The sequence below is a fragment of the Notolepis coatsorum genome, assembly GCF_963971535.1.
Source record: "Notolepis coatsorum genome assembly, chromosome: 1".
NCBI lineage: Eukaryota > Metazoa > Chordata > Actinopteri > Aulopiformes > Paralepididae > Notolepis > Notolepis coatsorum.
This window is the reverse complement of record NC_140165.1, coordinates 233873479-233901090: the sequence shown is the minus strand read 5'-3', so window position 1 is coordinate 233901090 and position 27612 is coordinate 233873479. Positions and strand designations below refer to the sequence as shown.

The 27612-nt window shown below is 47.2% G+C and overlaps 1 protein-coding gene across 1 annotated transcript in view; it reads right to left on the bottom strand.

Annotated features, from left to right (window-relative positions):
- Positions 1-26023, bottom strand: part of map4k1 (mitogen-activated protein kinase kinase kinase kinase 1) — a 110182-nt gene extending 84159 nt beyond the window's left edge. The window contains exon 1 of the mRNA XM_084309176.1: positions 25451-26023. Coding sequence (XP_084165302.1) covers positions 25451-25558 — 108 coding nt within the window. The 5' untranslated portion in view covers positions 25559-26023. The remainder of the gene's footprint in view (positions 1-25450) is intronic.
- Positions 26024-27612: the final 1589 nt, after the last annotated feature.

The window sequence follows — 27612 nt, the reverse complement described above, 5'->3', positions numbered from 1 at the left end:
TCATTTTAAACTATTCTTATTATTTGCTAGATCCAAATGTGAAACACTGATTATTTATGACTATTTTTAAACTGAATCATTTTAATCTTATTATTTGCTAGATCCAAATGTGAAACACTGTGATTATTTGTTCATGAATTACAGGAGTATTACTGAATAGAGAGCCTATTAGGATGCTAGATCCTAATGTGAAACACTGTGATTTGCCATATCTTGCTATGCTCGCTCATGCCTGTATTTTTTATGTCCGTTCTATTTTATAATTTTTTGACTATTTTTAAACTGAATCATTTTAAACTATTTTTACTATTTGTGTTACTGAAAACTGTAAGCGGAGAGCCTATTGGGATGCTAGATCCTAATGTGAAACACTGTGATTCTACCTGTCTATCTTTTTATGCTCGCTTATGCCTGTATTTTTTGCTGTTGTGAAGCACTTTGAACTGCAACCTCTGTATGAAAAGTGCTATACAAAAAAAAAAAAAAAAGTTAAGTTATTACTTGAAATGGCCACGCTGTCCGAGTCCTTATATGAAACACCACCTAAGCTTTACCACATGGTGTCAGAAGTGTTCAACCCATATCAGAAGGGTTAAACCGTTACCTAGGAGACGAAGAGAAGAGACTGGTCAAGCGGAGAGAGAGATATTACAGGCTATTACAAAGGTTAGCACAACAGCTAACGTTAGCTAACTATGTCGGACGGCGAAGGGGCACCAGCGCCAGCAAGGGCGCGGCCACCAGCACCGGCAGCAGGCCGCGCGCAGACGGACAGTTTCCATGTCAGCGCACCAGAGAAGTTTGACTGCACAGACGGCAAGAACTGGCCAAGATGGATCCGGAGATTTAACAGATATCGCGTCGCATCGGGACTGGATAGGATAGGAGAGGCTTTCCAAGTCAATACGCTGATATACTTCATGGGAGATGAAGCGGAGGACATTCTAAATGCTACTCAGCTGAGTGCACAGGAAAGGCTCGTATATGCAACTGTGGTTACGTGTTTGGAAGAACATTTCGTAGGGCGACATAACGTCATTCGAGCGTGCGCAGTTTAACGTACGTAAACAAGAGCCAGGGGAAGCCGCGGATAGCTTCATAACGGCAGTGCATAAACTCGCAGAACACTGTAACTTTGGGGTGTTGCAGGAGGAGTTAATCCGGGATCGCATTATTGTCGGGATAAAAGACCTGGCCCTTTCAGAGAAACTGCAGCTGGACGCTGACATGACATTGAACAAGGCCATCAGTCAAGTGAAACAGCAGGAAACGGTGAAGCAGCAACAGACTGTGATGCGGGGCGGGGCTACACACACAGAGGAAAGAAGAGAGGTGGATGCGATCTCTCGTCCATTAAAAAAGAAAGAGGCATATGGTCACAAACAAACAGGGTATACCAGAACAAGACAGACAGAGACAGTCAAAAACACAGAGAAATGTCAGAAATGTGGTCGATTTTCCCCCCATAGCTGGAGAAAATGTCCAGCTAGCAATGTAGAATGTAGGAAGTGCCACAAAACAGGGCATTTTGCTGCAGTGTGCCGTTTCGCACAGCCAGTGTATGAGATTACAACAGGACACCCTTTTTCTAGGAGAAGTGAAGGATCATGTCTCTGGCTGGCACACAGACATAGAACTCAATGGAGAAGTGATCTCTTTTAAAATAGACACAGGAGCAGCAGTCACTGCTATCCCCACCAGGCTATATAAATATAGCAGAGATGGCTCCTTGATGGCAACAGATAAGAAGCTATATGGGCCCAATAACATGGTGCTGCAGGTAGCAGGGCAAGTCACATGCCGGCTCAAGAGCAAAAGTGGAACGGTTGCCCAGCCGGTATTTGTGGTAGATTCTTTAGTCAGACCCTTATTAGGCCTGCCAGCAGTTGAAGCCTTGCGACTGGTAGAGCGGGTTGATGAACTGGAGGACCCAGGGGATATTTTCAGGCGTAAATTCCCCACAGTGTTCGCAGGCCTGGGGAGGCTAGAGGGGGATTACTGCATTCGCCTGAAGGAGGATGCGGTACCATACGCACTCACTACTCCACGCAGAGTGCCTATACCACTAGCAGACAAAGTTAAGGAGGAGTTGGAGAGAATGGAAAAGATGGGAGTAATTTCAAGGATAGAAAGGCCAACGCCGTGGTGTGCGGGTATGGTACCTGTGATAAAGCCCACAGGGGACATCAGGGTCTGTGTGGATCTGACTAGACTCAATGAGGCGGTATGTAGAGAACGACACATACTACCATCAGTAGAGCAGTCATTGGCTCAATTGAATGGGGCAAAGATCTTCACTAAGCTAGACACACGCTCAGGTTTCTGGCAGATCCCCCTATCAGAAGAATGCAGAGAGCTCACCACATTTGTTACTCCGTGTGGCCGCTTCTGTTTCAATGTCCTGCCATTCGGAATCAGCTCTGGTCCAGAACATTTTCAGAGGCGCATGTCGCAGCTCTTGGACGGGCTGACGGGCATAATATGCCACGCAGATGATGTGCTGGTATGTGGCGTAGATAAGGCCCAGCATGATGAGAGGCTCACTGCGGTCCTATCCAGGCTTCAGGAAGCCGGTCTGACCCTAAATGAAAAGTGTGTGTTCGCACAGACAGAGGTGGTGTTCATGGGCCACAAAGTCAGTGCAGGGGGCATAGCACCAGACCCAGAGAAAGTGAGGGCAATCGTAGACATGCCCGCTCCACAAAATGTCGCAGACGTGAGACGGTTCCTGGGCATGGCCACATACATGGGAAAATGTTTACCTCTTTTCACCGACACTACCAAACCACTACGGGATTTACTGGTGAAAGAGAATGCCTGGGTGTGGGGAGAGGTGCAGCAGACAGCCTTTGAAAAGGTGAAGTCTGATCTGGCCTCAGATAGGGTGCTAGCACAGTACAGGCCAAATGCTAAGACAAGAGTGTCTGCAGATGCATCATCTTTTGGAGTGGGAGCAGTCCTCACCCAAATGCAGGACAACAAGGAGTGGTGCCCAATAGCCTATATCTCACGCAGTCTCTCTGACACAGAGCAGAGATATGCCCAGGTGGAGAAGGAGGCGCTGGCAGTAACATGGGCATGCGAAAGGCTCAGCTCGTATATAATAGGCCTTCAATTTACCATAGAGACCAACCACAAGCCACTGTTGGCTCTGTTAGGTACGAAGGCACTAGATGACTTACCCCCAAGAATCCAGCGCTTTAGGCTTAGACTACTGAGATATACATACCACATAGTCTATGTCCCAGGGAAAGCGTTGATAACGGCAGATGCATTATCAAGGGCCCCAATCGTGCGCACACTGACAGAGGAGGAAAGAGAGCTGGAAGGAGAAGCACAGGTGTTTGTTGAGGCAGTACAGCAGGGCCTACCAGCGTCTAAGGCAAAGCTGCAACAGATTGCTGAGGAACAGCAAAAGGACTCTGTCTGCAGACAGCTTATACAGCAGTGCAAAAAGGGGTGGCCAAGACAGGAGGAACTGCCACAGCAGCTAAAGCCCTACTGGATCTACCAGAGTGAGCTATACTGTGCAGGAGGCCTTTTAATGAAAGGACGGAGGATAGTAGTACCAGAGACTTTGCAAACAGAAATGCTGGCACGTTTACATGAGGGACACATGGGGATATCTAAGTGCAGAGCGAGAGCAGAGCAGTCAGTGTGGTGGATGGGCTTAAGTAGTCAGATCGCTAAGGTAGTAACACAGTGTGAAACATGCGTGAAGAGTCAGACACGGCATCCAGAGCCAATGATGCCATTGAAAGTGGGTAGTGATTCACATTCCTTTAAAGCTTTGGGTAGGGCGTTCCACATTGATGTGGCATAATTGCGAAACGTGTTTAGTCCCTTGTTTGAGCCGAATCTGGGTTTAACATGATTTGTGGAGCTCCCTCTGGTGTTGTGATCGTGGTATTCACTGACCTTTGGGAAGTATTTTGACATGTACATGGGTACCTTGGTCGTGTAGTGTATCTTGTAGACCAGGCCCATTGCAAGTTGCTGTACTCTGTCGTCTACTCTAAGCCATCCTAGGTTGTCAAAGTGGGCAGGGGTGAGGTGGGTTCTAGGAGTAAGGTCAAGCAGTAGTCTGACCAGTTTGTTTTGAGATGTTTGTAATTTAGTTTTTAGCGCCTTTGAGGTGCTTTGGTACCATGAGGTGCAAGCATAGTCGTAGTACCCTTGAATGACTCCTGCCAGAGTCTTCAGGGTATTCTTGTTTACTAGAGAGGAGATCTGGTACAAGAATAGAGTTAGTTGGTTGACTTTTTTTATTACATTGGATGCCATTTTGTCACAGGAAAGATTAGCCTCTAGGATGAACCGAAGAGAATGGACTCTGTTTTGCCCATGTGTAATGATAGTTTGTTATCAGCGAGCCATATGCAGATTTTGCCTAGTTCCGAGCTGAGGGTTTTTTCAACCTGTAACTTGTTCTTGTCAGAGACCAGCAGGGCTGAGTGAGTCGTCCGCAAACAGGAACAAGTTGCAGTCACAAGCTGACGACATGTAATTTGCATAAATTAGGAACAGTAGCGGTCCTAGTATGCTTCCTTGTGGAACACCACAGCTCACTGGGAGGGGGGGGATAGGGTTTACCTCCACCATCTGTTCTCTCCCCTCCAGGTAGGATTGCATCCAGCTCACTGATAGACTATCAAAACCAATTGCTTTTAGCTTGTCAATCAGAATGGTGTGATTGACAGTGTCGAAGGCCTTTTGTAGGTCCAGCATGACCCATGCCGCAGTATTTGCCCGCGTCCACCTCTTGTTTGATGTGGTCGTTTAAATAGAGAGGGGTACTATTCTACCTGTTCGTATGTGTCAGTGGAGTGGGATGTTCTGAAGCCAGATTGGAATTTGTAGATTCAATTTCTTCCCGCTAGGTACTTTTCGACCTGTTCGTAGACTATTTTTTCCATGACTTTCGAGATGGAGGTAAGGATAGAAACAGGGCGGTAGTTGCCTGGGTCTAATTTGCTGCCCTTTTTGTGCAGGGGTGTTACTCTCGCAATTTTGAAGTCCTTGGGGACGTGTCCCTGTTTTATGGAGAGGTTTATTATGTGTGTGATGACTGGGGTGATGGCGGCTGCTGAGTCTCTGAGGAATTTGGAGGGGATGTTGTCATGGCCAGTGGCCTTGTTAGGTTGGAGGGCGATCAGTTTTTTGAGTACCTCATCTGTTGTTACCATTTCCAGTTTGAAGTCGTCTTTGTGGACCCCTAGGTTCTTGTAGTATGCTACTACGTGTTCTACCCCATAATGCCCTGAGTGGGAGGGTAGTTTGTTTACCAGTGTTGTGGCTATGTTTGTGAAGAACGTGTTTAAGTAATTGGCTACATCCAGCTTGTCTGTGATGAGCGTGTTGTCCGTCTTTATGTTTATGTTTGAGAATCTGGTTTTAAGTTTTTTACTGCAGCCTAGTTGATTATTGAGTCATTTCCAAAGTTCACGTGGTTTGTTTTTGTTTTCCTCTGTTTCTTTCCAGTTTGACGTGGGCTTGGAGTTCACTGCTCGTGCTTTTGGTAAGCTTTGACTGACTTTTACGAAACTCAGAGAATTTCTTGTCTCTGGTTTTCATAGCAGTCAGTATTTCAGTGTGCATCCACGGCTCAGCGCGATTTTTTTACCCTGGTGGTTCTTAGGGGGACCATGTTGTTTAGTATTGTTGAAAATTTGGTTTTGAAACCAAGCCATGTTTCTTCAACCAGTGTACCATTGAGCTCATCTGACCAGTCCAGGCTCTCCAGTTCAAGGTTAAAGGCCTCGCTAGAGTAGGTTTTGAGGTCTCTAGATGTGACTGTTTTGTGACAGCCAGTCTTTTGTTTTAGCTTTTTGCATGTACAGAATATCATATAATGATCACTTAACCCACATGCTATAACCCCTTTATTGGAGATCTTGGACTTGTCAGAGGTCAGGATGAGGTCAATGGTAGTCTGAGTTGATTCACATACACGTGTGGGTTGGGTGATTAGCTGGCTGAGGCCGTGCAGATCACAAAACCTACTGAAGGCCTTGAAGACGGGGTGCTGCTTTACGTAGCATATCCGTGTTCCAGTCCCCAATAAGAATCTTTTCTACGCCCTCCACCCCAGCTAAACACCCATCAAGTGTGTCATAGAAGCCACTGTGTTCTGGCAGTCTATAGATTGTGCCTACTAGTACTGATTTCGCCCTTTCAAATAAGATTTCAATCCAAACAGTTTCAATTTTGTCATGGTTAAGGTCAGTACGGTTGATGAATTTGGTATCTTTGTGAATATACACACAGATGCCACCTCCATACTCATTTCTATCCCTCCTGACTATTGAATAGTTCTCGATTTCAATCTCTGGATCCTGTACAGATGAGTCTAGTTTTGTTTCTGTGAAACACAATATGTTAGCCTTACCGTTCAAAAACAATTGTCTGATTTCAACCAGTTTAGGTCTCAGGCTGTTTGTATTTAAGTGAAATATATGAAGTCCATTTGAGTTGGTTATCTGATTGATGTCATCAGGTTGAAAGTATTTTTGTTCTTCTGTGTCCGTTCCTGCGGTGGGGGGAGGGGGGCTTTGTTCATTCTAGACTATGGTCATATTACCTTTGACCTGGAAATAATATAGGTGGCAGGCAAGCAACCCGCATGAAATGCGCATATGCGCATAAAACATGTCATATCTCGCATTCCAGGAAACGGAACTGGATTATTTTGAAACGGGACGATTTTTTTGCATGGGATAGTGCAGGAACGAAGGTATGTATAACTAAACGTTTTTTTCCCTGTTGGAGTATACATATTTCCTTTCAAATGAGCCATACTATTGTCTCCATAGCTATAATATAGAATATACGGTGGGTCTCCAAACATCGTGAAAATGGTCAACAAACGCTGGCGCCAGGGAGTACAGATGGAAAAACAGCGTGGCAGTCAAAGAGTCAAGGGCTTTATTTGGGATAAATCATGTGTTATGGTTTGTAACCGACCCCAATCGCACAACACAAGACAGGTATGATGGTTTGCCAAGAAACAGATATTTATTGAGAGACAGGGAAAAAAGGGCACTGTCCCTTTAAGGGAGAACACAAATACAGGAATATAACAAGAGGGGAAAAACTAGGTGCCTTTAAGAGGCGGGCAGGAAAAGGGTACACTAAGTGAAGGTTAATGAACGCTAGGGGAAACATTAAAGGAACGCTAGGGGAAGGTTAAGGAAAACAGAGGAACTAGAGACTAGGAGATGTCGGGACAAGGAGAGCTAGGGAACAGGAGAACTGGGGACTAGGAGAACTAGGGACAAGGAACTAGGTGGAACTAGAAGGGGAGAACTTGGGACCAGGAACTAGGTGGAACTAGAAGGGGAGAACTAGGGACAGAGGGGACTGAGGCCCGCGGAGGCGGGCTGGGGACAGGGAGGAACTGGGGACTGGTGGGAAAACATCTGGGCCGCTCTGCAGAACAGAGGAGAGGGTTAATATTCAAAAGGGAACAAACAGAGCAGATGCAGAACAGTCCAAATAAACAAAGTAACAAAGTAATAATATCTTCGTGTGACAAACACACAGGGGGAGATGTAATGTCCAAAAATACTATCTAAGTGAGAACAAAAACAGAGTGGGAGATGAAATGTCCAAACTACTAACTAAGTGAGAACAAAAACAGAGTGGGAGATGAAATGTCCAAACTACTAACTAAGTGAGAACAAGAAAAGGAGGCATTACGCTGGGTGAGTGACATCACAATCAAAACTCACCCAAGCGTATGCGGAATGGTACAGGAACGCAGCGGGACGGGGGCAAGAGGCATTACGCTGGGTGAGTGACATCACAATCAAAACTCACCCAGGCGTATGCGTAATGGTACAGGGACAGCAGCGGGACGGGGGCAAGAGGCATTACGCTGGGTGAGTGACATCACAATCAAAACTCACCCAGGCGTATGCGTAATGGTACAGGAAACGCAGCGGGACGGGGGCAAGAGGCATTACGCTGGGTGAGTGACATCACAATCAAAACTCACCCAGGCGTATGCGTAATGGTGCAGGAAGCGCAGCGGGACGGGGGCAAGAGGCATTACGCTGGGTGAGTGACATCACAATCAAAACTCACCCAGGCGTATGCGTAATGGTGCAGGAACAGCAGCGGCGGCGAGGGTGTCGCCACCGGGTAGCTGGCTGTCCGAGCCGAGGAACAGAGTGCTGGAACAGCGGCGGTGGCGAGGGTGTCGTCCACCGGGTAGCCGTTGTCGGAGCCGAGGAACAGGGTGCTGGAACAGCGGCGGTGGCGAGGGTGTCGTCCACCGGGTAGCCGCTGTCGGAGCCGAGGAACAGAGTGCTGGAACAGCGGCGGTGGCGAGGGTGTCGTCCACCGGGTAGCCGCTGTTGGAGCCGAGGAACAGAGTGCTGGAACAGCGGCGGTGGCGAGGGTGTCGTCCACCAGGTAGCCGCTGTCGGAGCCGAGGAACAGGGTGCTGGAACAGCGGCGGTGGCGAGGGTGTCGTCCACCGGGTAGCCGCTGTCGGAGCCGAGGAACAGAGTGGCGCGCCACACCTTGGTGTGCACGTCGGAACCGAGAGACGCCTCGGGGTGCGTCTGAGAGGAGGAGTGTGCCAAGCACGAGGATCCTTGGAAGATGCGCGTTGCGCGCTGGAGACTGGAGAGCGTGCCAAGCCCTTGAAGATGCGCGTTGCGCGCTGGTGACTGGAGAGCGTGCCAAGCCCTTGCAGATGCGCGTTGCGCGCTGGTGACTGGAGAGCGTGCCAAGCACGGGGATCCTTGGAAGATGCGCGTTGCGCGCTGGAGACTGGAGAGCGTGCCAAGCCCTTGAAGATGCGCGTTGCGCGCTGGTGACTGGAGAGCGTGCCAAGCCCTTGCAGATGCGCGTTGCGCGCTGGTGACTGGAGAGCGTGCCAAGCCCGAGGGTCCGGGAGATGCGCGTTGGTCTAGATGTGCGTCAGGACGAACAGCTGCGCTGGGGTCTGCAGTGGAGCGCTGGGGTGCCTCCCGTGGAAGTACAGGGAGCGCAGAACAGTCTCCTCCACAGGCTACGGCGACAGCAGACGAAGGCTGGAGCAAAACATCTCAAGGCTGGAGAAATCCATATACAGCATTGGTAGACCAGAGGATCTCCCGAAAGAGTCTAGATGTTAGAGAATATGACTCAGCATGAATACAACACGACCCCACGCCGAAACGAGGGGAAGAGCCCTGGTATTTAAAGCCCACAGGGGAACTAATTAGCCTGCCACCACAGGTGCGAGAGGTAATTGATAATAGTCCAGGTGTGGCCACTGAGAGTAAACGAGAGTAAAGAACGAGAGGGTGGGGGCTAGAGAGAGTGAGTGAGAAGGGAATTTCTAACAGTAGGCTTAAAGAAAACAGAGAAAGTTGGTGAGCAGCGGACAAAACCTCACAGTACCCCCCCCTCAACGGGAGCCACCTGGCGACCCAAAACAAATACAGACAGAGTGGCAGGGGGCAAAACAAGACAAAAACAAAAGGTACTGGCCAAGCCAGCAGGGGAAGCCACCACAAGAGTGGGGCTAGCAAAAGAAACAGGGTCGCCGAGGGGTAACTAGGGTAGCAGAGGGGCAACAGGAGGAACTGGCCTAGAGGAACCGGGTCAGGAGGAACTGGGTCCAGAGAACTAGCCTAGAGAACTGGCCAAGAGAACTGGCCTAGAGAACCGGTCTAGAGAACTGGTTTAGAGAACTGGCCTAGAGAACTGGTCTAGAGAACTGGTCTAGAGGAACTGGTCTAGAGGAACTGAGGGGCAAGCAGGGTAGCTAAGGGGTAACCATGGTAGCACCGGGAAAGGGCTAGCAGAGGGAAAGGGTAGCTGCCAAGGCACTGATAGCTACAGGGCCTATGCTAGCTGTACTGCTACATCAACATAGAGGCTGCGCTAGCTGCCGAGCTAGGCTAGCAGGGGGAAAGGGTAGCTGCCAAGGCACTGATAGCTACAGGGCCTATGCCAGCTGTACTGCTACATTAACATAGAGGCTGCGCTAGCTGCCGGAGCTAGGCTGGCAGACAGGGCTGGACCAGCATGAGAGAACAAGCTAGCTGGAAGGACAGTCCTAGCTGTGTGAGATAAACTGACCTTGCTAGCTGAAGGGCAGTCCTAGCAGTGTGAGATAAACTGACCTTGCTAGCTGAAAAGGCAGTCCTAGCAGTGGGAGAAAAACTGACCTTGCTAGCTGAAAAGGCAGTCCTAGCAGTGAGAGATAAACTGACCTTGCTAGCTGAAAAGGCAGTCCTAGCAGTGGGAGATAAACTGACCTTGCTAGCTGAAAGGGCAGTCCTAGCAGTGGGATAAACTACACAAAAAAGTGGAGGCCATGCAGAGGGACCGGGTTAGCTGCTTGGGCCTGGCTAGCTACAGGGCCTATGCCAGCTGCAAGGCTGCATTAACATAGAGGCTGTGCTAGCAGCCGGGGCTAAGCTAGCAGACTGGGGCTCTGCTGAGGGACAGGGTTAGCTGCCAGGGCATGGCTAGCTACAGGGCCCATGCCAGCAGCAAGGGCTGCATAAACATAGAGGCTGTGCTAGCAGCCGGGGCTAAGCTAGCAGACTGGGGCTCTGCTGAGGGACTGGGTTAGCTGCCAGGGCATGGCTAGCTACAGGGCCTATGCCAGCAGTAAGGGCTGCATTAACATAGAGGCTGTGCTAGCCGCCGAGGCAAAGCTAGCAGACAGGGCCATGCTGGTAGTAGAGGCCTAACAAGCTGCAGGGGGGTCAAACAGGGCTAAGAGGGGAGCTAAACAGGGCTAACAGGGAAGCAAATGGGGGAGTCAACAGGCTAACAGGGGAGCTAACCGGGGAGACCAACAAGCTAACAGGGGAGCTAACAGGCTAACAAGGAAGCTAGAGGGGAGCTAGAGGGAACAAGAAAAAAAAAGGCAAACTCAACATACACCGTCTGTGCTGGCTGGGGTCGTCGATTTGGTGGGGTCGTACTGTTATGGTTTGTAACCGACCCCAATCGCACAACACAAGACAGGTATGATGGTTTGCCAAGAAACAGATATTTATTGAGAGACAGGGAAAAAAGGGCACTGTCCCTTTAAGGGAGAACACAAATACAGGAATATAACAAGAGGGGAAAAACTAGGTGCCTTTAAGAGGCGGGCAGGAAAAGGGTACACTAAGTGAAGGTTAATGAACGCTAGGGGAAACATTAAAGGAACGCTAGGGGAAGGTTAAGGAAAACAGAGGAACTAGAGACTAGGAGATGTCGGGACAAGGAGAGCTAGGGAACAGGAGAACTGGGGACTAGGAGAACTAGGGACAAGGAACTAGGTGGAACTAGAAGGGGAGAACTTGGGACCAGGAACTAGGTGGAACTAGAAGGGGAGAACTAGGGACAGAGGGGACTGAGGCCCGCGGAGGCGGGCTGGGGACAGGGAGGAACTGGGGACTGGTGGGAAAACATCTGGGCCGCTCTGCAGAACAGAGGAGAGGGTTAATATTCAAAAGGGAACAAACAGAGCAGATGCAGAACAGTCCAAATAAACAAAGTAACAAAGTAATAATATCTTCGTGTGACAAACACACAGGGGGAGATGTAATGTCCAAAAATACTATCTAAGTGAGAACAAAAACAGAGTGGGAGATGAAATGTCCAAACTACTAACTAAGTGAGAACAAAAACAGAGTGGGAGATGAAATGTCCAAACTACTAACTAAGTGAGAACAAGAAAAGGAGGCATTACGCTGGGTGAGTGACATCACAATCAAAACTCACCCAAGCGTATGCGGAATGGTACAGGAACGCAGCGGGACGGGGGCAAGAGGCATTACGCTGGGTGAGTGACATCACAATCAAAACTCACCCAGGCGTATGCGTAATGGTACAGGGACAGCAGCGGGACGGGGGCAAGAGGCATTACGCTGGGTGAGTGACATCACAATCAAAACTCACCCAGGCGTATGCGTAATGGTACAGGAAACGCAGCGGGACGGGGGCAAGAGGCATTACGCTGGGTGAGTGACATCACAATCAAAACTCACCCAGGCGTATGCGTAATGGTGCAGGAAGCGCAGCGGGACGGGGGCAAGAGGCATTACGCTGGGTGAGTGACATCACAATCAAAACTCACCCAGGCGTATGCGTAATGGTGCAGGAACAGCAGCGGCGGCGAGGGTGTCGCCACCGGGTAGCTGGCTGTCCGAGCCGAGGAACAGAGTGCTGGAACAGCGGCGGTGGCGAGGGTGTCGTCCACCGGGTAGCCGCTGTCGGAGCCGAGGAACAGGGTGCTGGAACAGCGGCGGTGGCGAGGGTGTCGTCCACCGGGTAGCCGCTGTCGGAGCCGAGGAACAGAGTGCTGGAACAGCGGCGGTGGCGAGGGTGTCGTCCACCGGGTAGCCGCTGTCGGAGCCGAGGAACAGAGTGCTGGAACAGCGGCGGTGGCGAGGGTGTCGTCCACCGGGTAGCCGCTGTCGGAGCCGAGGAACAGGGTGCTGGAACAGCGGCGGTGGCGAGGGTGTCGTCCACCGGGTAGCCGCTGTCGGAGCCGAGGAACAGAGTGGCGCGCCACACCTTGGTGTGCACGTCGGAACCGAGAGACGCCTCGGGGTGCGTCTGAGAGGAGGAGTGTGCCAAGCATGAGGATCCTTGGAAGATGCGCGTTGCGCGCTGGAGACTGGAGAGCGTGCCAAGCCCTTGAAGATGCGCGTTGCGCGCTGGTGACTGGAGAGCGTGCCAAGCCCTTGCAGATGCGCGTTGCGCGCTGGTGACTGGAGAGCGTGCCAAGCACGGGGATCCTTGGAAGATGCGCGTTGCGCGCTGGAGACTGGAGAGCGTGCCAAGCCCTTGAAGATGCGCGTTGCGCGCTGGTGACTGGAGAGCGTGCCAAGCCCTTGCAGATGCGCGTTGCGCGCTGGTGACTGGAGAGCGTGCCAAGCCCGAGGGTCCGGGAGATGCGCGTTGGTCTAGATGTGCGTCAGGACGAACAGCTGCGCTGGGGTCTGCAGTGGAGCGCTGGGGTGCCTCCCGTGGAAGTACAGGGAGCGCAGAACAGTCTCCTCCACAGGCTACGGCGACAGCAGACGAAGGCTGGAGCAAAACATCTCAAGGCTGGAGAAATCCATATACAGCATTGGTAGACCAGAGGATCTCCCGAAAGAGTCTAGATGTTAGAGAATATGACTCAGCATGAATACAACACGACCCCACGCCGAAACGAGGGGAAGAGCCCTGGTATTTAAAGCCCACAGGGGAACTAATTAGCCTGCCACCACAGGTGCGAGAGGTAATTGATAATAGTCCAGGTGTGGCCACTGAGAGTAAACGAGAGTAAAGAACGAGAGGGTGGGGGCTAGAGAGAGTGAGTGAGAAGGGAATTTCTAACAGTAGGCTTAAAGAAAACAGAGAAAGTTGGTGAGCAGCGGACAAAACCTCACATCATGGTGATTGCGTTCTCACCGATTCTACAGACATCCTCGGAATTAAATAATTATAATAATAATAATAAATACAACAATCTTTGTCTCATTCGAAATTACTTTTACATTTACAGTCATGCCTCTATGAGGCACTGTGATGTCCAAAAATAAATAAAAGCACTACACCAACACTGCAAATGACAGTGAATAAATAAATAACAACTAAACCCAATCACACGGATATATAGCTATAGTGGAATAGAATGGACACATCTACATTCTGCTCGCAGCACACCCCATTCCTTTCATAGGCTATATATTTGCCATGTTCTCTGTTGTTATTATTTATTGTTGGTTTTATTAGTATTTTTTGACATTGCTTATTGTATACATTGTAAGAGCTAGTGAAGAAACATTCCACTGCTCATCTTGCACATAGGTATAGGCACAATAAATAAGAATAAACGATAAAAAAAAAAAGCTAAGACAGTTCCAAGTCACAGTGGTCGGAGATCATACTTTTAAATGCAGCAAGAGAAGGAAGAACCTCCAGAGTCAGTTGGAGGAAGACATTCCAGGTGTTGGAAGCATCAAAGGAAAAAGCAGTTCTTCCTAGTTAGGGGCAAACTGGAGGAACCCTAAGAACCAGGCAGTCATTTGAAGGGGTAGAATAGGTTCCTGTAACGTTTGGGGTTTTGCTCTCATCTGGGAGCAAAAGCCCTAGCGTTACCCGATGGTAATTACCTGTCTATCTGCCCTGATTGCACTAATTGGTACCTAGTGTGTATAGTTAAGTTGGCTTCATATGTTCTTCCTGGTTACTATTCAGATCGTCAGTCGATCACTGAACCTTACTATGTGATCCACTGTCCTGCTACATCACTGTGATGTACTGTCCTGCTACATCACTGTGATCCACTGTCCTGCTACATCACTGTGATGTACTGTCCTGCTACATCACTGTGATGTACTGTCCTGCTACATCACTGTCCTGCTACTGTTTAATCACTGTGATCCACTGTCCTGCTACATCACTGTGATCCACTGTCCTGCTACTGTTGCATCACTGTCCTGCACAGTACAGGACACAAAATGATTTAACTGCCTCTCTGTTTTTATACATAATCAGATTGTTTTTAGTAATACTGTGCATGAGCATTACACTAGAGGTTCCAGTAGTGGACAGCTTGAATTGCCAGGTCCTAAAACCAACGCTTTAAGGAGATCTTTTATTTTTAGAGCATTAACTCTTTGGAATAACCTGCCTCAAAACCTCTGCTGCATTTACAGTAGATTCACTTTTAAAAATAATCTTAAATAGTTTTTAACACTGTAAAGTATTGGGCGGCTAGGTGGTGCAGTGGGCAAGGCGCTCATCACCAATGCAGGAGACGCTGGGTTCGAGCCCAGCTCTCCACATTGCTATCAGCTTGGCTGGTCGTTCATACTAATACATTTGGCAGTATTATGGGGTGGGAAGCTGATGGGTGGGGATCGGACGTTGTGGACAGCGACTCCTACAGGTCGGTTGGTGCGCCTGCGCAGTAGAATCAGGAAGCAACAGGGGCGGCGTGCCCTCCAAACGCAGACCCCCGACGCTGAAAGATCGCGCTGTGCAGGTGAAAAGATGCGACGGCTGCTACCGGAGGGGACACGTGCAATGTATGGCTTCGTCCACATTACAGCCGGCTTGTGGGAGGCATGGCCTAACAGCGTTCGAGACAGGGGAGGGTAGAATTGGACGATACGAAATTGGGATGGGAGAAAAATAGAAAATGGGAGAAAAAGTAGATAAAAAAAAAAAACACTGTAAAGTATTTATTTTTTACACTGTAATGTAATTTGAGCTATCTTAATTGTTAGTTTCATTATGCATTGTGTGTACTGACTTTTAATAATTTTGTTTTTGCAATAATAATTGTTTTTGTATGTTTTTTTGTGTGTGTGTGGACCCGAGGAAGACTAGCTGGTTGCTATGGCACCAGCTAATGGGGATCCTTAATAAAAGAAAAGAAAATCAAGTCCCCTTCTGTTTGCTCACCGTTGTCGGCGCATACGCCTTTCTTGTTCGACAAAATAAAACAGTAACCTTTGTTTGAGAATCAACACCTGTCTCTCGTCTATCCGTTCTGCACTGCACATGGGTCCAACACACCTACCCAACTCGTAACAGTTCCAAGATTCCATTCCAACAGAGATGTGATGTAAGAGGGAAGTTTACCAATAAGGGCTTTCAAAATAAACGAATACCAATGCTAGTTATGCCTTTCAACCAGAGAATATATTTATTTATACTTTATTTAAACTCAGGAGTCATTAAGGGTAATATACAGTGTATATACTGTGTTGCTCTGCTATACGGAGATCTCTCTAATTTCTGCTATCGTTTGGGAGACACTGGTTCAAGAGACATATTTGCAAATATTAAATAAACGTCTCTGTGATAAAGGACCTTGAGTTTTTCTGGCTCTCCTTGACAAACACCCTAGACCAGTGTTGTAGTAGTCGATTTTCAGGACTCATGACTCAACTTGGACTTGAGCACTGATGACTCGGACTTGGACTCGAGCATTGACTGCATTCAGACTCGGAAGGTGCAGACGAGGACTCTGAATCGTTTTATTTATTTTATATATTCTTTGGCATAAGATATTGATGGCTAGTGCATTTGTTTGGCTATTGTGTCACAAAGTAAATAAACTCCCTTTGAAATTGGGACCGCTGTGTCATTTATGTTTAATGTAGACCTTTTTTTATTTGTAGCAGTTCAGACTCAACCTTGATGACTTGGACTCGGACTAGGGTAATGGGGACTCGACCCGGGTTCTTCTTTGGTGACTCAGACTTGGACTCGAACTCGAACACTGGGGACTCGAGACTCGACTCGAGATTTAGTGACTCGACTACAACACTGGCCTAGACATAAGTTTTTCCTTAAACTGCCATGACACACCGAACTTGTTCTGCGTCTGCTAAATGCCCAAAATGTAAACTATGCAGTTAAAAACAATGACTCATTTTACAGCTTGTGAATAAATAACAGTCATATACAGGGTGATTTATGGGGAGCAGACAGGGTGATTTATGCAGACATACAGTATGCCCACTCCTTCTATTTAGAAGAGGCGCTCAGACAGTCCTGATATAGCGCAAGTACAGTCATACACATATATACACACGCTATAGACAAAGAAGTTAGTGGCTGTAGCCTGTAGCGTGGTCAGGATAGCAAAGGGAGGTGAGCGCGTTCTACTACTTTTTTCAGGATAGTAAACTACCCATGACTACAAAGACAATGGAAACTCCATTCAGTCAAAGGAGTGTGTGTGTGTGTGTGTGTGTGTGTGTGTGTGTGTGTGTGTGTGTGTGTGTGTGTGTGTGTGTGTGTGTGTGTGTGTGTGTGTGTGTGTGTGTGTGTGTGTGTGTGTGTGTGTGTGTGTGTGTGTGTGTGTGCGTGCGTGCGTGCGTGCGTGCGTGCGTGCGTGCGTGCGTGTGTGTGTGTGTGGTGAAAACAGAGGGTCTGGGTCACTGAAAGCCTCCAGAGAAACAAACTTCAAACAAAAACACAAACAGTGGAATGGAAGTTTTGTGGAATGTCTGCTGTTTCCATTGAAGTCTTGAAGTCTTCTGAAATGTCCTTTAGAAAAAAAATGTATTATGCTTGCTAATGTTTTTTGCTAATGTTTTTAATTAGGTGTGCTACTTGAGCGCCTGAAATGTCCTTTTCATAAATCTTCATAATCACTAAATAATGTAAAAAGTGGGCTTGGCTAGGGAATGTCCGATTCAGGCACACACACACATACACACACACCATTTATGCATATATTCACGTCAGCGATGAGGGACAACATGTCTAATTTCTGCTGTGAAAACATGTGAACCACAGATAACCACAACAACAGTCTGCAATGACGACAGAGTGACCAGGATTCTCAACCAGAACACTGATGATGAACGAGCGACGCAAGCTGCAAACAGCTGCTCAGACAGTATAGAAACACAAACGCACTATACAGACAGAGTGAACCGCCATATAGCGAACAGGCATGCACCGCAACAAGGCTATGATGTAACTGCATCAGACCGTATAGATCTGGGCCGGTGTTTATCAAGCATCTCAAAATAGGGGTGCTGATGTGAGATCAGATCTGAGGTGTACTGTATATGGCCATGTGACCTGAGCCCTGATCCTAGATCAATACCTTCTCTGAGATAAATATGGGCCCTGCTAAGGGTGATGAAGCCAGTGGCTAAGATATTTTTTCTTTTTTCAAGACAAATAAACTGGTGGACTTCGCTTCATCCACTAATAAGAAATTGAAGCGATGCTTCAGACTCAAGGAGGGAATTTTGCAACATCATATGCCTTCTGGATAGGGCTGGGCGATATGGCCAAAAATGATATCACGATATCGATATTGATAACGATATCATATCACTCGATATCTATAATTATACATTATTAAATACAAATTAAATAATCTTTTTTTTAACAACAGATGTATGTTTATTTTGCAGCAATTATTTGTCGTTGCCGCCATCTTTAGTGTTACAGCCCCGCACACTCCAGTTCTCAGGCTGCAGCTGGTTTGAAAGCGAAATTAACAGGCTTCTCTGCTGGCTGTGGCTCCAGGGGAGTTGAATAGTTCTGGCTCTGCTAGGTTCTTTTCTATCTTTTGGTGCTTTTTTGGTGGACAAACCACCGCACATGTGCACCATGACTCGCGACTGGAGACTAGCTCTGCTAGCACACATAGCCTACTGTGTACAGAGGGTTTCAAACTGTATTTTTTTTTTTTTTATCCACTTTTTCTCCTCATTTTCTATTTTTCTCCCATCCCAATTTCGTACGTTTGAACGTTGCTAGACTATGCCTCCCACTGGTCGGCTGTAGTGAGGATAGAAGCCTTGCATCACGTGTCCCCTCCGCATCTATACTTTCCACAACAAACTTGTGTTTCCGCGTTCGAGTTTTGCGCTCTGATTGGCCAGGTCATGTGACGTGCGCCAATCGTGGGACGGCAAGTTCTGCGCCTATTTCTGGGTCGAACAGCCTGCAAACTACCTAACGCCTAGTTTATCACTGGTTAAGCTTAGGCGACTCTTTCGCAGTTGGTTAAGGTTAGAGTTTGGAATCAGGGCAGGCGTTCTATCGCCATGCTCTAAGACAAACTCTAACTTTAACCAACTTCGAAAGAGCGCCTAAGCTTAACTATCCAAAAACTTGCCGTCCCACGATTGGGCATACATGTCACATGACCTGGCCAATCAGAGACGCGGAAACACTAACTTTGTTGTGGAAAATATTCAGGCGTCCCCTCCGGTACACGAGGAGGCAGCCTGTCGCATCTTTTCAACGCAGCAGCTCGAACTCTCAGTGGCGAGGAGTAATGCGTGGGAGGCTCACGCTGCCCCCGATACTTCCTGTTTCCGCCGCACCGGCGTCACCCAACCGACCTGTAGGAGTCGCTGTCCACAACGTCCAATCCCTACCCACCGGCTTTCCCACCCTCTAACACTGCCAATTGTGTTAGTATGACGGCCGGCCAAGCCGGTAGCAACGCCGAGAGCTGGGCTCGATACCAGCATCTCCTGTGTTAGTGGCGAGCACCTTGCCCACTGCGCCACTCAGCCGCCCCCGGTTTCAAACTGTATTTTAAATTAGAAAGCAAACTAAATAAATGGACAAGAGAAAAATAAATCTCAATTTGGTCAGTATTGTCATTTGGACAAGCAAAGCCATTACTTTAAGTTGCAGGCAAGAAAGACAAGTCTGTCCACTGTCTCTGGTTTTTTTAAAAATCTTTTTTTATTATCAATCGATATCGATTATTAAAATATATCGTGATAATTATAGTTATCGTTTTATCGCCCAGCCCTACTTCTGGACTGAAGGAATCTGATGGGCTTGACTCAGGACAGGTGTGGCTGATCCCAGGTTTGATTAGCTTGACCCAGGACAGGTGTGGCTGATCCCAGGTCTGATTACCTTGACCCAGGACAGGTGTGGCTGCTCCCAGGTCTGATTAGCTTGACCCAGGACAGGTGTGGCTGCTCCCAGGTCTGATTAGATTGACCCAGGGCAGGTGTGGCTGATCCCAGGTTTGATTAGCTTGACCCAGGACAGGTGTGGCTGATCCCAGGTCTGATTAGCTTGACCCAGGACAGGTGTGGCTGCTCCCAGGTCTGATTAGCTTGACCCAGGACAGGTGTGGCTGATCCCAGGTCTGATTAGCTTGACCCAGGACAGGTGTGGCTGCTCCCAGGTCTGATTAGCTTGACCCAGGACAGGTGTGGCTGCTCCCAGGTCTGATTAGCTTGACTCAGGGCAGGTGTGGCTGCTTAACCCAGCCATCCACACACCACACACTTTTTGTAAGGGTTAGAGACTGTAAATATGTATTACAGTAATCCATAAGAACAAGCATTGATCTCAAACATTACAATAATATATATATTTTGTTTTGATATTTTTTTCATTATTTCACTGTTACTTCATAAGAGTGACTATTTTGATTAATTCAATTTGGATTGTATGCAACCAAAAGGTTTATTGCATCTTATCTTGCACCATATCGTTGCACTACACGTGGGGTCAATGCATTCCTATGCATTCATTGTATTTGGCAAACAAAGTGATTCTCATACTGTATTCGCATGTATTCAGGGAGACGGTTTGGCAGTAACGGCACTTTTAGGACAGCACAGGAAATGAGAAAATAAATGGGACAAGGGAAAGGCAGGACATATGCTGCTACGGAGAGGGTATTGTTTACCAGCAAGCTCTTCAAGAAGGCTTGTTAATTATATGTTAATGCTAGTTCAATAATATAGTATAACAAACTATCAACTGTCATTATACAGCACAAGTATAGTACAACGAAAAGAAGTTTGGCATCCAACCAGAGTGCAAATGTAACAGTAATGTACAGGTGATTAAACTGGGTATAAAATACACACACCACACACTAGCCCCTTTCGTGACTGCGGTGCTGGGCTCTACCGCAGTCACTCTCAGGTACATGTAGACCGCGACCACTTTCAAAATAAGGTACCAAGCGTGATCGCGGGGCTCGGGCTGGGTCAAAAATATATCATAATATGAATTTCAAAGATACCCAGCGTACAATATGGGTTTAACACAGCCTTACAGTGGGGTCTGGAAGCTCGGAGTTGCTAATAAACTGTTTAAATCATTGTTACTCCACGAGTGGTACTCACAGAGCGAGCCGTGTATTTCCGCCTGTAATGCCTGGACCAGGCAGCCAAATGCCTGGTGCGCATGCGCGGTGACACCAATGGCGGAAATACACGGCTTGCTCTGTGAGTACCACTCGTGGAGTAACAATGATTTAAACTGTTTATTAGCAACTCCGAGCTTCCAGACCCCACTGTAAAGCTGTGTTAAACCCATATTGTACGCTGGGTATCTTTGAAATTCATATATGATATATTTTTGACCCAGCCCGAGCCCCGCGATCACGCTTGGTACCTTATTTTGAAAGTGGTCGCGGTCTACCTGAGAGTGACTGCGGTAGAGCCCAGCACCGCAGTCACAAAAGGGGCTAACCACACACATACACACACACACACATGTAACACTCCCCAGGTTGCTGCGCCATCCTGTGGACTAATTCAGGTGGTGCAGCTCTTGTCTTTATTTATTAATGTGATTCTTATCAATCTGTTGTCTGTACATTTGATGTCTGTCGTGTCTTGTCTGTGATGTTACACTCCCTGGTCTAATGTCTTCCCTATCTGTGTTGGTTTTGTGATCTGGTCAGTGTTGTGTTTGTGTGTATTTATATTTCAACCTGGTAATGTTCTGTGTCACTCTGTTTCCCCAGCTGAGTCTAATCACCTAATTACCCTCCTGTGTCAATCAGTGTCTGTATATATGCCTGTGAGTTCCTGTCTTCCATGTCGCGTCATTACACTATGTTCCTGGTTCCTGTCTTTCGTTCGTTTGCTTGTTAGCCGTTCACTGAACTTTGATTGTAAGGAGCTTAATCTGTCTTGTCGAAGTATCTATCGCTCCTTGTATCGAAGGATATAGTTAGTTATTAGTTATTAGTTATATGTATTTATGTTTTGTAGGGCAAGTAGCACGTTTGGAGACTTGCCCTCTCTTTTTGTTTGTAAGCTACTCATTGCAACATTAAAGGAGCATTGCTCACTTTTCAAGAGTCAACTTTTGTCTTCGTCTCTCCTCTGCTGGTCTGCTCCTGGGTTCGTCTGTCCACTATTATAATGCCTAACCGTAACAGAATGACGCGACCAAACCACAACCCAGCAGATAGGAGGAGAGACGGAGCTGCCAACCCAGCTGCGCTGATGGTTCTGGGTGCCTCGACCATGGGTGCCATCCCCGCTGCCACTCCGGCTCCAGACCCTTGGGAGGGAAGTCGCCTGGTCCGCAGGGGAACGTCCAGGAAGGGACGCGGATCCCGACGCCACAGCCCCAGAGGGAGACGGGGTTCCAGAGACTTCAGGTCCCCTTCACCGCCCTGGTCAGGGTCTCTTCCTCCCGAGGAGGTTCCTGGAAGCGATCCCTCGCTCTGGGACTACCTTCGGTCCCACATCACCGGGGTGTCGTCGACCCGGAGAGCGACGCCGGACCGCATTGCCGGAAGGACCCCAGTCGGGGGTCCTACACCAGGTTCTACGACGGGTCTCGCCGCTGAGGAGCCTCCGGACCGCGGTCCTACGCCGGGCCCTGCCGCCATGGAGCCTCCAGTTCGGGGTCCTACGCAGGGTCCCACTGCAGAGGAGAGCCCAGTCCCAGGTCCTAGCCCTGGGTTATCGTCTCCGCCCCCCCCTGTTCCAATCGCCCTGCCGCCGTGGAGCCTCCTGTTTGGGGTCCTGCGCAGGGTCCTGCTGCTAGGGGATTCCTGTCCCAGGTCCTACCCCTGGGTTCGTCTGTCCACTATTATAATGCCTAACCGTAACACACACACACACACAAATAACCTGCATCTGAAACTATCTCTCTTCCACTTTTTCTGGGTAGACAAATCAAACTGAGCTTGAATTTTACTAGCATGCCCCACCCAAGGATGTGCATGTACGCAGACACACGTACGCACATGAAAACCACATAATATTTCAGCAGAAATGTGGCACAGTCAGAGTCAGCCAGAACCCGGAAAGTAGCTGTTGATTTATCTCACTTCTTAATTTTCGCTGAGGTGCACCTGGCTCACTGACACACTGAGCTGAAGCCAGATGACCACTGTGCAGCGCAAACCAGAGAGCGGCTCTGTAGCGAAATCCACCAACGATAAGATCAGAAGAGTCAGGTTTTTACTGCGTAAAGGGGGGAGATCGTAAAGATGATGAAATCAATAGAAAATACACAGGAGGAATCGCCTCACGGTGGCATTACAATAATGAGCGACGGGGACTGGACAAAAGGCACCAAAGAATCTGCATTCAATATAATTCCAAAGTATATTTACACACGCACGCATGCACACGGCGAAAGTGGCTCAAGAGTTAGAGCAGTCTCGGCTCGATTCCCGCTCCTCCCGGGTAGCGTGTCGAAGTGTCCTTGAGCAAGACACTTAACCCCTAATTGCTCCCGATGAGCAGGTTGGCACCTTGCATGGTTGCCTCCGCCGTCGGTGAGTGAATGGGTGAATGTGAGGAACAAATAATTGTAAAGTGCTTTGGATAAAAGCGCTATATAAATGCACCATTTACACAGATACACACTCAGTAGCCACTTTATTAGGTACATTTGTACACCTGCATGTTCATGTAAATATCTAATCAGCCAATCATGTGGCACCAACCCAATGCATAAAAGCATGCAGTGTCACATTGTGACATCCAGCCTGTTTTCCCCCTCTTGTTTATCTCCCTCTCTCTAGTCCCTCTCTCTATTCCCTTTCCCTGTACCTCTCTCTAGTCCCTCTCTCTATTCCCTCTCTCTAGTCTCTTTATCTAGTCCCTCTGTAGTTTCTCACCTTGTGTCTCTCCCTCTCTCTAGTCCCTCTCTCTAGTCTAGTCCCTCTCTCTAGGTTGAGTATAGGCCTACTTGGTGTATTACATTCAGTCCATGATATGGACTATCTTCATGCTCACACAGAGAGGCCATATACAGTTTCCATCACAATAGAAGACATCTTTCCTCTAAATGACAAGGTATTCACGCTTTACTGGTAGCTAGCTATTGCTCAACAGGTAAAACCAGTACTCATACAGCACAAACACTGTGTAGCAACACTGTGTAACAATGACAAGCAAGGAAGTTATTGGAGGAATGCACTAAGGACACTACTGTATGTCAAACAATGCGTGTGTGTGTGTGTGTGTGTGTGTGTGTGTGTGTGTGTGTGTGTGTGTGTGTGTGTGTGTGTGTGTGTGTGTGTGTGTGTGTGTGTGTGTGTGTGTGATTGAGACTAAATGCAAATCTCCCTCTCAGTGTGAAGATAGCAGGGTCTACTGCTGGCCTTCGTTTAGAGGAGGTCTGCTCCACACCACTGCCTGCCTGCTTTGCATCACCTACCAACAGCACAGTATAGTACAGTACAGTATGGTACAGTAGGCTATATTACAGTTATAACACAGCAATGGATGATATATAGTGATAAACCACTAGCCATATGCAGGTAAATATCTGGTATGTCAATTCTACTAATCACTTTGGCAGGTTGTGGCCAACTTGTCTTTCAGTATTTTCTATGTGGAAAAACGAGTTATTGGACAGCTATGGAATTGATTTGGCTTATAGAATTGTGAATCTACTAACTAGTCACTGTTGCTTTAAACCAGAGATGTGGTTTAATCCCCTGTTTATATAGATTACAATGTGTGTGTGTGTGTGTGTGTGTGTGTGTGTGTGTGTGTGTGTGTGTGTGTGTGTGTGTGTGTGTGTGTGTGTGTGTGTGTGTGTGTGTGTGTGTGCGCAGTCTGCGCACGTGTGTGTGTGTGCGCGTGCGTGCGTGCGTGCATGTGTGTGTGTGTGTGTGTGTGTGTGTGTGTGTGTGTGTGTGTGTGTGTGTGTGTGTGTGTGTGTGTGTGTGATCTACGTGTGTCCAACTCATGGGTCATAGAGACCAACCAAATCTAAATCTAACCCTTCATCCATGTTACTCGGGTTAGAGTGGATCAAAATGCATGTATGACTATGGTTTTTGTGAAGCCTTCTGGGTCTTTCATTTTAGGGTCACGCGCTCACCATATTCATACCACATAATGTCGCCTATAGTACCGGATGAAATCAGTGTCAAATATAGTCCTACAAACAAAATCATGAAATCAGCATTTCTAGGATTTAGGATTCTATAAGATTTATGGAGTAGTTTAAAGTGAGTATAGTTTGAATTTGGTTCAAGTTCAGTTAGATTTCCGTTTATTCATTTGTCAGAAACTGTGCTTTCACTTCTGAAACCACTTCCTTCAACAGGCCTTTATGAGCACTTTATGAATGCTAATGAAGCAATACTTACTTTCAAAACCACCAATCGGCAAAACCTAAATCTAAAAAGAAAACTAAATAAGTATTAAACTAATTGTTTAGCTTAAAAGAACAACACATGCTATATTATAATAGATAAACTATGGATGGATAAAGATAACTAGGCAAGCCCTGGCAATCTAGTGGTAGTAGGCGACTGGTTAGTTTCTTCTATGAGTGAGTGAATGGATGAACTGTATGTAACGCCTCCTGCCACTATACCCCCCAGGCTGGTGCAGTACATTAACATTTACATTTTGTCATTTAGCTGAACGCTTTTATCCAAAGCGACTTACAAGTTCTGTATGACAAGTCAGCCGGAAGGGTACAAGTTACAACTCTTTCAGCTGAGTAACAATGTTCATCAAACAGTGTTGAAATCAATTTGAGTGCTGCAGTGTTGAGTGCACAGTAGTAAAGACATGTTAGTAGTATATTAGGAAGAGTGCATGATAGTAGAAGACAGTAAGAAGGTTAGTTCTTGCAGCTACTAAGAATGCATCCATAGCCGGGCTGTCTGAAGTGAGGGTTAGAGACAAGACACTAACTCAGACTAACCGAGGGACGAATCTCAACATACATCGCGAGGACGGCCTTTGAAAAGAAGGACACTTGATGTTCTGACCTTGTAGACGTCTCCATATGTTCCTCCTCCAACCCTCTCGAGAATCTCAAAGTCATCCTGGGGGTCCCTGGTGGAGATATCCAGAGCTGCCCTGTGCTGGGGATCCATCTCTACTGACACTGATACTGCTGCTACCGCCGCCGCTGGGACATGGCACACTCACACACTCTCTCTCACTCTCTCACACACACACCTACACACACACACCTACACACCTACACACACACACACACACACACACACACACACACACACACACACACACACACACACACACACACACACACACACACACACACACTTGCTCTTTTAAGAGACAATAGCTTCTAGGCAACACAACTTAAACAGACTCTCTCTCTCTCTCTCTCTCTCTCTCTCTCTCTCTCTCTCTCTCTCTCTCTCTCTCTCTCTCTCTCTCTCTCGGACACACTCAAAGTCACACACTCTTGTTACAGCGACACAAGCTTTAGTCCCTCCACTGATAACTTGAGGAAAGAAACTAGTCAGAGGCTCTTTTTCTTTCTATCTAACTCTCTCTCTCTCTCTTTCGCTCCCTCTCTCTATCACACACAATCTTTCTCACAAAGCCTCACTCGCTCGCTCACACACTCACATACTGTACCTTCCTGCTTCTAACCCCCCCCCCCCCCACGCTGTCTCGTTCCCTCCCTCTCTCACACCCTTCTCTGTTCTTCTCTAGAACTCTCCTCTAATTTGCATAATCCAGTTTTATTTCCCGTTGTTGTTGTTATTGTTGTGTGCGTGCGTGCGTGTGTGTGTGTGTGTGTGTGTGTGTGTGTGTGTGTGTGTGTGTGTGTGTGTGTGTGTATGTATTATGTATGTGTAAGAGATATATGTGAGAAACATAAAGAGAGATGAATGGATATTTAAAGGAGAAGTTCACCCAAAATCCAGATAGTGTCGGTGTGATCTGACAAGTTTCAAGTTTCTTTAATAGTTGTCATACAGAAGTACAGAATACTTTTATACAAAATGCTTCTTACTGTTACGCTCCAGAGACTGTGCAAGACAAGATAAGTATGAAATAAAATAACATAGTATAGTATATGTAAATTAGAAGTAAAAAAAATGAGGTCACAGTGTTCAGTATAGACATATGTACAATGTTCGATGCAGAATAGACGTAACTGAGTTACCATATAATATACAATACTGTGCAGTGTACTAATATACAATACTATATAGTGCAAGGCAGAAATGGGATGAGGTGCAATTTAGGTACAATTTACAGTAGGTGTACGAGTTGTAGTGCAAATCCTTTATCAATAAATATAAAGTGTGTTTGTGTGATCTAAAGTGTGGAGAGTGGGTGCTGCAGTGTGTTGTTTGTTTAAGTGAGTGTGTGCGTGTGGGTGTGTGTGCTGTGTGCATTTGATGGTTGTTGCATAGTGTTTATTGTTCGTTTAGCAGCCTGATGGCCTGGGGATAGAAGCTACAGTACTAAATACCTATATGTCCCTATGCCATAAATGTCATGTATGTTGTGTATGTCATAAATGTCTATATGAAATGAAAATGGGGGACCCTGATGGAAACAAGACAAACGTCTTTCTCAGGTCTGCATCCCCTTAACAATTGTATGTATTGAGCCGTACTGTATTGTACCCATTCTGTAATCTGTTAAATAAAGTTTTCATTCATTCATTCTTCTGAGCCTTTCTGTGCTCGCCTTAAGACTCCGGTATCGCAACTTTGAGACATCTGTTGTAGAGATGTCTGCTGTAACCCCAATAAGTATGGGTTTGTGGTACTGAAAGCACCAAACAAAACACTGAAAGCGCAAAATAAAACACTGAAAGCCCCAAATAAAACACTGAAAGCACCAAACAAAACACTGAAAGCGCAAAATAAAACACTGAAAGCCCCAAATAAAACACTGAAAGCACCAAATAAAACACTGAAAGCACCAAATAAAACACTGAAAGTGCCAAAAAACTAGACATGTGCCATTGGTGGTCGACAGCAGGTACATCCTTGAATTCTCAATCCACCTTTAGTGACCATGCCCTTAACACATTCCCTGCCATGACTTATATCCATCAATGTAGGCTCACTGCCACCAGTCTAAGCCTATGGAGATGTTCACCTTCTTTGCAGGGCTATAACTTTTTAAATTGTATTGCTAAATTGACATTACTATG